Source organism: Myodes glareolus, chromosome 27, assembly GCF_982192425.1.
Source record: "Myodes glareolus chromosome 27, mMyoGla1.1, whole genome shotgun sequence".
In the NCBI taxonomy this organism is placed as follows: Eukaryota; Metazoa; Chordata; class Mammalia; order Rodentia; family Cricetidae; genus Myodes; species Myodes glareolus.
In genome coordinates, this window is record NC_142052.1 from 3394635 (window position 1) to 3407746 (window position 13112).

General features: G+C 40.8%; 1 protein-coding gene across 8 annotated transcripts in view; it reads right to left on the minus strand.

Annotated features, from left to right (window-relative positions):
* Magi2 (membrane associated guanylate kinase, WW and PDZ domain containing 2) overlaps positions 1–13112 on the minus strand; it is a 1336576-nt gene that overhangs the window by 457767 nt on the left and 865697 nt on the right. For all 8 annotated transcript variants that reach the window (XM_085684178.2, XM_085684177.2, XM_085684176.2 and 5 more), the window contains one exon: positions 10127–10337. In XM_085684178.2, coding sequence (XP_085540304.2) covers positions 10127–10337 — 211 coding nt within the window. The remainder of the gene's footprint in view (positions 1–10126; positions 10338–13112) is intronic.

The window sequence follows — 13112 nt, forward strand, 5'->3', positions numbered from 1 at the left end:
GGTTGGGGATACCCGTACACCTTGTGACCTTAACCTTTGCCAAGCTGAGGAAGCAGCAGGTGATGTGATAACGGCTCATCTTCTCACGTCAAACACGCTTCATGTCATCTGGAGGAGCTACCGATAGTGCAGCAGTCACGGTGCGGCAAAGCCAGACACCGCCTCTTCCTTCTGATCACTCCTTCTCACCTTTAACCGCTAAGCAGCCTTTGCGGATGAAACCCTGGTCCACTTTGGATGCAGCAGCCAAGGTTGGCCGCCCCAGGGTGTGAACCCAGACCTAAGGGTGTGAACCCCACACCCATGTGTTTGGCCTTCTGAAAGAGGTGTGTTGTTTCTGCTTTTCCTAGGAAGACATTTCTCTCCTTCCCTCTGGTCGTTATCAGCGATCTAGTCCAATCTCCTGCCGGTCATTTAGAAGAAAATGTCTCATACTCTTTGGAGGCTGTAATCCCTACATTCTCCTCAATGTGCTGATTGCCCAGCACTTGGCGGGCATTTGCTCTATTAAATTGCATGTGCATAGAGGTTCAAGAGAGCGTGTGGGCCGAGCAGGCAACAATAACTCCACTAGAAAAATGTTCTTCCCACCAACTTAGCTTCTCTATTCAAGTCGCCAGCAAATTAAATTTTATTCCTTCAAAGCTGACTTTTCCCCCACTGAATACAGCCTTTTAAAGAACTCATATCTGTATAATTTGCATATGAATATTAGGTCTTGGGAGTTCTATCCAAGACTGTACTCACTAATGGCTGGAGCTCAGGGGTGGAGCGTTTGTGGAGTAGAGCGTAAAACCTCGGGTTCAATTCCACGCATTGATAAAAAAAAAATTAAGTTAACGAAATGATGCTATTAACAGGCACAGCATCCGTCAGAAACAGCACTTAAAATGTTCCTGTAGTTCATACTCTGCTTTCTCCCCCATTCTGTGTTCCTCTCTTGTCTTACTTGTTTCTCCAGTCAGCATACAAACCCCGTTCTTAGGGCTACACAATGACTCCTTCCCATTCTCTTCCCGTGTCTTCTCCGTTTATTCTGTCTTACTGCATGTATTGTCACCTGGATCAAACCCTATTTCCACGACTGTATAAGTTTTGGAACTGTTTTCTTTTACAATTTAAGTCTGATGCTTGCACGAATGCAATGCTGCTTCCTACTTTCCAGGAAAAGACCAGCAGAGGTTGAGACAAGAGCTACTTGAGATGTGCATGGACATGCTCACTTCAAGAGCGCTCGTTGTCCAGATCAGAATAAAGACAACTCAGACTGCTGACTATATTTTATTAAAATCCCAACAAAAACTGTATTAAGGCATATACATTTCTTCCATCCTATGCCATATCAGTAAAAAAAAATCTCACTTATCTCATTTCCCAAAGACTTTATGTTTCTTCTATATATAATTATTAAAAAAGGAACCAATAAAGGTTTAATATATATAACTGCTTAGATTAGATGCATGCTATTGATAATTAACTATGGATAAGATGCTATTTATTAAGAGTTTCACTGCTTTTTCTATTCAGATATAAGCAACACCCATACGAAGCTAATATCAATGACACCTATGGGAACTGCTTCTTGAACAAAATTCCTAAGATTTTTCATAAGAATGTGAGTATATGAATTTATATTCCATTTTTTCATGAATTTAGCAAACATTTTTAAAGAAATTGTATTATAAATATTGTTTTCATTATTAGAGATACAGACTTAGTATTTTGTCTAAAATACATAATTTTTTTGACTGGAAATTAACCAAGAATCTTGTGCAGGTATGAAGGGAAAATATAAAGTGTATCTAACATTTTTATAAAACATGTAACAAAGTAAGTCCAAACTTTGTGCCTGGAAGTAGTGTACCAAGCCTATTTTTGGTAGTTTCTATTTCTTCCCATACATTTCTGAAATATTTTATCTTCCAGGTAACAAGTGAAAAATTTGTTTGCTGCACCTGATTAATGGTGATTTACTTAAACTTAGCAAGATACAGAAATAACAACAAAAAGAAACATTGTGTGTTTGTGTGTGTGTGTGCCTCTGTGTGTACCCCCTTCCTCCCTTCTTAACTCAGTTTCTTTCTCCCTCTTCTCTCTCTCTCTTCCTCTCTCTTCCTCTCTCCTCTTCCTCTCTCTCTTCCTCTCTCTCTGTCTCTCTCTGCCTCTGTCTCTCTCTGTCTCTCTGTCTCTCTCTATCTCTCTCTGTCTCTCTCTGTGTGTTTAGAATTAAAAACAATTTCATCCCTGGCACAGATTTAAAAACCATGCAAAGTTGTAACATTTTTCACCAATGTGATTCCAGTTTCAAAACCTTACACTAAAAATGCATTATTTAAGGAGACACAATGTCCACACCATTTTTGAAGATGTAGTAAACAAATAGGTTCTTGTTGCCTCTTTTTTTTTGCCAAAGGAATCGTAGCCTCTTTTGTGTCTGTGTCTAAACTGACTCCCAACAAAGAAGCAAAGTAATAGGATTCCCAAAGCATGTCAGTTGAGATTAACCCCATGGCTACTCTTCTCTATGGAACATTCAGCCTCTGGGATACGGTTCCCATATGTTGATATGGGAACATTCAAGAAAGGCACTGAACGCAAAGTGTTTGTAATGTAAAAGTTCACTCTGGCCAGTGTTTGCTTACACATTAAAGGTAGGATGGAATAATGAGAATAGCTTTGCAAGGTAACAGCTATTGGATTTTGAGATGGCTACTATATCCAAGGCTGCCTCAGAACCTTGTCTATAAAATAAGGACAAATCAAGCCCTTTATAAGGTGGCGAGGTGATGCTATATGCAAATTAGACACCACAGTAGATCCTTGAAGAGCAAGGTTTCTGGAGACAGACTAGACTGCATGCAACCAGGACCCTCTCAGCTTTCTGAATACTGTGTGTTTCAAATTGTTCATGACGCACAGCATGTCTATAGCAAATGTTTGTTAAATAGGATTTCTAGCTCTATCTTTCTTGGGTGCATGGCTTCTTGGCAAGAAACTACTGATTTATGTAAGCATCACCTTCACAACGTGAGAATTAAATGAACAGAGTGTGAACGTTTAACATATAAGCTATTTTTTGTTAAGGTAATCTAAACATAGCCTGGAAAAAAATGGGCATTCTCTGTCAGATAAATCATTCAAAATTGCATTTGGATATTTTTCATTTGAATTTATTATGACTCGTCTGCCTATTATAAAGGATAATCTATTAATGAATGATGCTGAGTAAAGGAAATTCCTAGCTTTTATACAATGTAACTCATTTGTAAGTCTTCAAAATTGCCAGATATGTCCTTACCATTAAAAAGTATGTTTGGGAGAATACGATCACTCATGATTTAAAACCATTTTGCTAAAAGTACTTTATCAGACAATTGTTTCTCCCTACTAAAACGTCACTCTAAAGACTAAAAAATCTGCTTTTATTATTCATCTGAAGAAGTAGCTTTAAAATGGGGGAAATAGAAATGTCTCATTAATTCATCAGTGTGAAAACAACAACAATTATTTTTTAAATACAAAACAAGTCTAATCCAAGTTTCAGTACAAGTCTAGAGGACTTGACCTTTGAGGATCGAGAGATGGTTCGGCAGTTAAGAGTGCTTCTTTTTCTTCCAGAGGACCTGAACTCAGCTGCCAGCACCCATGGTTGGAGTTCACAACTGCCTATAACTCCAGTCCTGGGGATTCAATTCTTATTCTAGCCTCCTTGAACACTTGCACACATGTAGCATGCATGCACACACACGTGCACACACACACACACGCTCATAATTTTTTAAAAATAAACTGACCCTTAGAAGTCATTCTGTGATACCAAATGAGATAAATTAGTATTATAAAACATTATTGCATGGAAGACAAGGAGAATATACTTGCCATCTTAATTAAAACTACAGTACTTATATCCATGCTTAATTATATATACTTTCTGATGTTTCAGAATTGAGTTCTGCTGAGAAGTAAATATACTTATTTCAAATAAAGATCTCGCTTATTTTCTCTTTTATAAAGATCCCTATTTTCACAGAAGACAAAATTCAGCCCTTTGATGGGAGAGGTCCCTGCTGGGGGCTGTCTGTCCCTGCTGAAGGGGAAGAGCAGGGAGGCGTGGCCAGCTCTGGAGGGCAGGGCCAAGGGAAGCTCCTCCCCCACCCATCTTCCCTTTTTTCTTTACTTTCCACTTTCTCACTACCCTACTTTTTCCTCTTTTAAAATACTGGAATAAATATTTGGTTTACTTATATAGATGACATTTCCATTTGCACTTTAAGAAACTATTCATTTTAGATTAGAGTGGGAAATTGGTGTTTTTGAGAGTTACTGAAAGACTGGAGGTTTTCTTACCCACTGGGAAAAGAAAAGCTGTACTTGAGGCTGCTGTAGTCATCAGAGTCTTCCTGTGTTTCTGCCTGTTCTTGTTTGCTGTTCTGCCGCTGTAACGGTGCTCAAAGGTTCCTCTTGGAAGCATCCTAGCTCAGTACTCAAGAAGGTTCTCACTGTCCAACAACTTCCTCTTACCTTGATATCACTTCTCTGGCCTCAATAGAAATGAATTGTTTACTCCATTCTGTCTTAGCTTCCCACCTAAACCTATCTCTGTTTTGATGTGGGAGAATTACCTGTATTCTATCAATAAAACCTGTATTCTATTTAATAAAACGCTGATTGGCCATGCAGGCAGTATAGGCGGGAAAACCAGACAGGAAGTAGAGGTGATGCAATGAGAACAGGAGAATTCTGGGAAGCAGGGAGGTTCCTCTGCCACTCCTGCGCAGACCACTGAAGAGGCAGCATGTAACCAGCCCAGCTGGAAAAGGTACCAAGCCATATGGCTAACGTAGATAAGGATAATGGGGTAATATGTGTTATAAGAACTAATAAGTACCCAGACCTAATGGGCCAATCAGCTTTATAATCTTATGGAGTCCTGTGTGTGATTTTCCTTGGGATTAGCTGGCTGTGGACATATCTGTGTCCGGGCAGGGACAGATACCTCAACAAGCCAGCCCTCATGCTACATATGGCGCCCAGACGTGGATAACTGAATCCGTAGGAAGCCTGAGAAAGCTTGGGAAAGAATAGAGTAAAGCATGTTTTGTTGGTAGCAGCAATTTCTTGGGTCTACTTTGCTTGCTAAAAGCAAGCAAGGCTCTGATCTAAGAGAGGCTTCCTGACTCAGCTTTAGCTGCAAAACCCTGCAGCTCATTAAGAGGTCCTGCCATGAAACACTTAAACGGTGTTGGTGAAAAGCTGAACGCATGCTTTTCGGTTTTCAGCCGTAGCAGGAAAAAAGCTGTGCTATTTTAAAATGCCGGCCGTCCTGCCAGGGCAAATTCTGACTCTTTCAGGCAGGCGGTCCGACTGAGTGTGGTCTCAGTTTGCTTGCTGGCAAGGACCTTGAAAAGCCATAGAGTTGTGGCAGTGAACACAGCTCTGGCTGGTAACTCAGCCACAAGGCTGGAAAGCTAAAGAATTAGCTGGATCTAGCCGTCAAAGCCACGGCTTTAAAGGAGAGGATTAATCTTCTCCTTAAAGACTCATGTAGTCAAAAGAGAGAGAGAGATACAGTAAAGAGAGGTTCAAAGATGAAGAAAACCTCTAAAGAGTTTACAGTGTGTTAAAAATATATGCAGGCTAAAGGTTAAAGTCATTAAAAATAAAAAAGAAAGAAAGGGAGAAATAGGGTATGGTGGTACACACCTTTAATCCCAATGCCTGGGAGGCAGAGGTACGTTGACCTCTGAGACTTTAAGGGGCAGAGGTAGTTGACCTCTGTGACTTCAAGGTGTGGTAGTACACACCTTTAATCCCAATGCCTGGGAGGCAGAGACAGACAGATCTCTGAATTCAAGGTGTGGTAGCACATACCTTTAATCCTAGCACTGGGGAAGCAAAGACATGTGGATCGTGGATCGCTGTGAGTTCAAGGTATGGTAGCAAACACCTTTGAGCCCAGTACTGGGGAGGCAGAGATGGTAGGATCTCTGTGAGTTCAAGGACAGCCTGGTCTACAGTGTTATTCCAGGACAAAGATATACAGAGAACCTGTCTCAAAAAGTAAAAGTAAAAATAAAAGAAATAGAGATTAAAATAAAGCTGCATAAAGATGGAAAATACAAAGAGAATCTTGATACTATATACTGTTATGCTCTCTTTGAATTGTTTGAATGCTGAGGAAGGAGCAACAACTGCTAAAAGACTTTTGTTTATAAATGCTGCTGAACTAAACCAAGATAAGTATTTTGAAAATACCTTGGCTTCAAAACTGAAGTCAAAAGGTATGCTACTTTGGAGAAGAGATTGTGCTTTTGTTTCCACAGAAAATGAGAGGCTGTGGATTTATTCAGAGTTAAGAAAAATCATCTTTGACTAAGGGAGGCCACCTGAGAAATCTCCGACAGGAACAGATGGCTCAGATGACAGAGGTCTACATCCAGAACAGATTCAAGACTGCTGCCTGAGATGATCAAGACTCACAGGATACTCCAGTCAGGACTTGATTATAACTCTAAATTTTCTTTAGGTCCTTATAAGATCATCAGCGCCCCCAACCAGCAGGAAGTAGCCTGAAATACTACGCCCACACTTCCAACAAATGGACTATGGGTATTTTCCTTTGTTTAAAAAAAAAGAGGGAAATGATGTGGGAGAATTACCTGTATTCTATCAATAAAACCTGTATTCTATTTAATAAAACGCTGATTGGCCATGCAGGCAGTATAGGCGGGAAAACCAGACAGGAAGTAGAGGTGATGCAATGAGAACAGGAGAATTCTGGGAAGCAGGGAGGTTCCTCTGCCACTCCTGCGCAGACCACTGAAGAGGCAGCATGTAACCAGCCCAGCTGAAAAAGGTACCAAGCCATATGGCTAATGTAGATAAGGATAATGGGGTAATATGTGTTATAAGAACTAATAAGTACCCAGACCTAATGGGCCAATCAGCTTTATAATCTTATGGAGTCCTGTGTGTGATTTTCCTTGGGGTTAGCTGGCTGTGGACATATCTGTGTCCGGGCAGGGACAGATACCTCAACAAGTCGGCCCTCATGCTACACTGTTTCCAATATATTTCTGATTGATCCTTCCCTCTAGCATCATAGAAAAGATTAATAGATTAAAAAAAACCAACAAAACCTCAAAGGAAAAAAAATGAAAACGTCAATTCCTTGCTTACCTTCCAAAAGGACTAATGATATAGCAAAATGAAAATCAGGCAGCAATTTCTGAGGATTTTTGTGGTAGAGTACCTCCAGTTTATGCAGAGATGAAGGCCTTTGTAAGAACAATGCCTGTACCAGGACAGCTCTGTTCTAGCCCCACGGTGTAGCTTCCCAAATCTGTCATCTCACTCTTTTCCCCTCTGTGGTGGTATGGAATGGCTTTCACAGGCTCACATTCTAAAGCTTGGTATTCAGTGAAAATGCCTGGGAAGGTTTAGGAGGTGTGTCCTTGGAGGAGGCGTGTCACTGGGGGTGGGCTCCACAGGATCGAAAGCCCAGCCTTTTCTAGTTGATTATCTCCCTCTCTGCCTCTAGCTTGTGGACCAAAATGTAAGCTTGTGGACCAAAATGTAAGCTCTCAGCTACTGCTCCAGGGCCATTCCGTTTGCTCTCTCTGTCTCTTCTTGAGTCACTGTTGTCTCAACATAGAAAAGTCCAGACACTGCTGTAGTGCCCTGCCTGCCTGCTGCCATGCTCCCCGCCATGCTTGTCATGGACTAAACCGTAAGCAAGTCCCCAGTGATGTCTTTGTATACAGTGTCTTGGCCATGGTATCGTCACAACAATAGAAAGGTAAGACAACCTCTTAGGTCTCGTCTAGGTTTATCGGTTACTGGAACAGTATCATAAAATCCAAATGCTGCTTATTGTTTAGGACAATTTGTTTCTCTTCCCTGATCTGATAAGATTGACAGCCGGAACAAAATTTTCTGAGTCTTTGAATATTAATACTGGCCACTGAGGAGAAAAATAACAGAATAATTTTGTAGTGTCCTTCCATGTCCAGACAGAACCCCATTGTTTACTATACATGGCTGTTGTCTTCCAAAATTCCTTTTCTTCACAGTCCCTAAACCTAAGCGAATTAAAGAGCTAAGTTCATGTTATAAGCACAAATCAAGGAGGTTTTCATGGTTGCATTATTAGAAACAACATATAGAAATGATTCCTTAATCAACTTGTGCTAGTGTATTTTATTTCATTATTTCCACGTGTCTTTACCTATCCTGTGTTACATAATTAATGCATGTATTTTATCAGTCTTGTTGCTCTGAACATTTATTGCTCTGAACGTCAGTGTCTTACTTGGTCTATAAGGAAGCCTTGTTATTCTCATCAATACCAAAATTATGTTTCTAGGATTTTTAGTTGGTTATATTTAACAATATCTACATAACTTCCTCCTTTCAACTAACTGATACCAGATGGCTCGGTGTCATTGATTATATAAATAAAAATCATGCAGGACAGCTTATTCCTTAAAAAAAACAAATTTAAATTTGCCAAGATATAGAGGGTAGTGGCTCATTTTAGTAAAACCCTGCCCTTCCCATCCGTGTTGGAGTCAAGCAGAGCACGAAGTAATTACCAGACTATGGATTCCTTGGGCCACATGTATCGATGTTTCCACCTTCATGTGAGAATTAAATATTGGTATGTGGTAACATTTCAATTTCACAACTGAGCCCTGCCTATGGAGATCTAAGTTATAAGTCACTGTAGGTTGGGAAAGGGAAGCCAATTTTAATATCTTTCTTGAGAGCATAGGAATTTTTTTTTATCTACTTCCAACACTGAGCATTTCAATTTCTATTATTTTCTTTTCCTTTGAGGTTCATGGAATTTGGAGGGATAGAGTTGATGCATATTTGCAAAATTTTAGTTTTTATCATTTCCAATTAGCATTTTGGTTGTCTTATTCTTATCAATGACTTAATTTTGCATCAAGACCTTTCAATTTTAGAGTTTCTTTTCAAAAGTTATTCTCTGAGTGAAACAATAGGGTGTCTACAGTTTACAGCTATTAACTATCCATTACATAAAACTGGAGGAGGAGAGTCAGAGGGTTCTCAACATACAGAAATAATAGGAGATGATGGGAACATTAATTACCTTGACAACATTACTATACATTGTATACATGTATAAAATTATAATGTTCTATGTTGCTAAATAAGCACAATTATGTTAATTATGATTGTAAAAGTTGTTCTAATAGCAATAACAGACATGAAAGCTGGAGATATATTGCTAAAAGAAATATAAATATTTCTATAGTATAAGATTATAAGAAATACAAATATTTTAGAAAAAAGTATGGAAAGAATAACAGTTTTGACTCACTATCACTTATGAGTTAATGATCAATATTGTTTCTTTGGCAAGCAATAAAAATAGTAAGCAGCATCCAACACCACCACTCAAAAGAAACTAATAAAGGCAAGTAGCAAACCCAATAGGGTTTAGTAGAAGAAAGTTTGATAGTTATACAAGCTATGTTATTGACCCCTGACCTCAGAGCCAACTCTCAACTTTTTAAACCTTTGATTTTTGTCACCAGCAAATACTTTACTTGAAACAACTGCATTCTACCCAAGTCCTGAACATAATGGTGGCCATTTCTGGCAATCAAGAGCTAGGAAGCTCTCATCTGAGGCATACGTCTGTGCGGGAAGCAGGCAAACATTTTTTTAAGGATCCCTTAAAGCTACATTTCTCAATTTGGATCGTGGCTCCGTTGGCAAAACTCTATCATCAAAAATATTTACGTTATGCTTCATAACACTTGCAAATATGAAGTAGCAAGAAAAATAATTTTTTTGTTGGGGGGTCACCACAAGATGAGGAATTGAGAGTCCTTTTAATCTGAAACTAACAACTCATGGAGATTTGTCTCATTAATATCCCATTGTTAAAAGTGTTATAGCTGCTTAGTTCATTCTTTGTTATGGGTAGTTGTTATCTAGGATTCTTATCTCTATGGAGGCGCTATCTCATTTTGAGTTGTTAGCTGACATAATAACATGCCCATGTTTTCTTTGTCCATATCTACACTAGTAATACAACTAATTTCTTGCTATGATCTTTGGGGCAATGGTGGAGGAAATGCCTGAAACTCACTCAATGAAGTAGACTTCGCCCTTCTCCGTGTAGGCCATTTCCCAGTTATCAGGCAAGGGGTCCAAATCCTCGCTCTCCTCGGGCTTCACCGACTTCGTGTCATCCGCCTGGTCCTTCTGCTCTTCAGGCTGACTGTATACGGGCGCAGGGTAAGGCTGGGAGGGCGTCTCCCCTGAGGCACCTGCACTTTTGTCCTCATGGTCACTGGATTCTGCAAGGAGAAGAGCCCATGGTCAGTGGCTCCAGACACAGAAACTGTGAAGGAGTTTGGAACGAGCTGAGGCAGGGATGAAGTACCGCCAAAGCTAGTAGGGCATAGTTCTGAACAGACGCAATAGCAAAAACTATGGAAATTATCAGCACATTGACTTAAGGCCACTGTTCATTCATCATTGCTGTCAATCATTCAATTAAAATACTGTTGCTTACCCAATAGGATCTTTGCTTAACACAGGTGTGGTAGACAAAATATTGATAATCTAAAGACATTCATGGCCTAATGCCTAGATATTTACCTTGCATGGGAAAAGACTGTTTGTCGATATTTTTAAATATGAGACCTTGAGACAGGAGATTATCTCTGATTGCTCAAGTGAGTTCACTACAATCACAAACGACCTTAAAAGTCAAAGAGTCAAACAGAAAATATGAGAAGAATCCTTGGCTACAGAGAAGATGGAGGTGCTACAGTCTGCTTGGCTTTAGACATGGGTGACTTTTTTTTTTTTTAATGACCGAACAGGTGAGGAACTGCTTCCTTCCTGAGAGACACCAGGGAGAAAGCCAACCCTGACAGCACGTCAATGTTAGTGTGTGATGACCCATGCCAGCTTGCAACTTTCGGAGCTAGAATATAGGACACTTACAATATTCTGTCTAGTGATTTGTGATAGTTGCCATGGAAAACTCACAGAAAAAAACCTAAATCCGACGCATACTGTGGAAGAAATATGGTGTGGCCCTTCACGGTAAAGTCTGTAAAGTTTAGAATAATAAAAATGAACAGTGGCTAACAGATGGCTCTGGGGGCCAGAGCTCCTGCTCCCCGTCCAGAGGACCCAGGTTCCGCTTCTGAGACCCATATCAGGGGGCTTACAGCTACCTGAAACTCCAGCTTGGGTGTGGAAAATCTTGTTCCCTCTTCTGTCCTCCGCCGTCACCCCTATATAGCATCCATACACACGAATAATAAAAATATCATTTTATAAAAGGAAGAACTGGGAGCTGGGGAGGTGGCTCAGTGGTGAAGAGGATTTGCTGTACATGTATTGGAAACTGATCCCCAATTTGGATCCCCAGCACACATATAACAAGCTAGGTTTGGCCACCCTATCTGTTATCTTACCTATAATCTCAACATCACAGTAGGAATAGGCAGGAAGGTCACCGGGGCTTGCTGGTCAATCACCCTAGCCAAAAACCCAGCTAGCTCTAAGACCAGGGAAATATCATGTTTCACGTGAACAGGGCGCAGTGAGGGCTGGAGTGGGACCCATGATAGAGTCTTCTGGCCTCTGAGTACATGCAGGGGTACATACACACACACGCACACACACCTGTTGGGGAGTCTTCTGGCTTCTGAGTACATGCATGGGTACACACACACACACACACATACACACACACACACCTGTTGGGGAGTCTTCTGGCCTCTGAGTACATGCAGGGGTACACACACACACACACACACACACACACACACACACACAGAGAGACACACACACACACCTGTTGGGGAATCTTCTGGCCTCTGAGTACACACACACACACACACACACACACACACACACACACACACCTGTTGGGGAGTCTTCTGGCCTCTGTGTACATGCAGGGGTACACACACACACACACACACACACACACACACCTGTTGGGGAGACAGATGGGTAAGAAATAGGTTACCAATATGCAATAGAGGAAAATTTACCTAGTCAAGTAAGTATTAGTTTGCACTGAATCTAAAGTTAGATTGGTGAAACCCAGATCCCTGCACACATCTAACTGAAAGTTCTTTACTGTAACATTAAAAAATATATTAGCAGATTACACATTGTAGTGATATCATTTATAGTCTAATAAATAAAGCTTGCTTGAAGATCGGAGAGTAAAACAGCCACACTGGTCAGCCCCACAGACCAGGCAGTGGTGACACACACCTTATTTTTTTTTCTTTGATTTTTTTTTAAAAAGAAAACAACTGTCTTTTTTTCATTTTACATATCAATCTCAGTTCCCTCTCCTTCCCCTCCTCCAGTTCTATCTCCCTATTCCCCTCAACCTCCATCCACTCCTCAGAGAGGGTAAGGCACATTGCTTTAGGGCAGGTCCAAGGCCTTCCTACTATATCTAGGCTGAGCAAGATATCCATCCAGAGAGAGTATGTTCCCAAAAAGCCAGTACATGCCATAGGTATAAGTCCTGCCTGGTGCCATTGCCAGTGACCCTACAGTCTGCCCCAGCCATACAACTGTCATCCACATTAAGAGGGTCTAGTTTGGTCCTATGCTAGTTCCTTCCCTGACCAGCTGGAGTTGTGAGCTCCCAATAGCTCAGGTAGACTGTTTCAGTGGGTGTCCCCATCATGGTCTTGACCTCTTTGCTCATATTTTCACTCCTCTCACTCTTCAGCTGGACTTTGGGAGCTCAGCCCAGTGCTCTGATGCAGGTCTCTGCTTTTGTTTCCATCAGCTGCTGGATGAAGGTTCTATGGTGATATTTAATGTATTCATCAATCTGACTACAGGGCAAGGCCAATTTGGGCACTCTCTTCTCTTTTGCTTAGGGTCTTAGCTGGAGTCATCCTTGTGACTTTTTGGGAATTTCTCTAGTGCCAGGTTTCTTGCTAGTTCTATAATGGCTCCCTCAATCAAAACATCTGACACACACCTTCAATCCCAGTAGCCACACCAGTTTGCCATAGAAACCAGGCAGCAGTGGTGTACATCTTTAATCCCAGCCCTAGAAAGGAGTATAAGATGGGAGG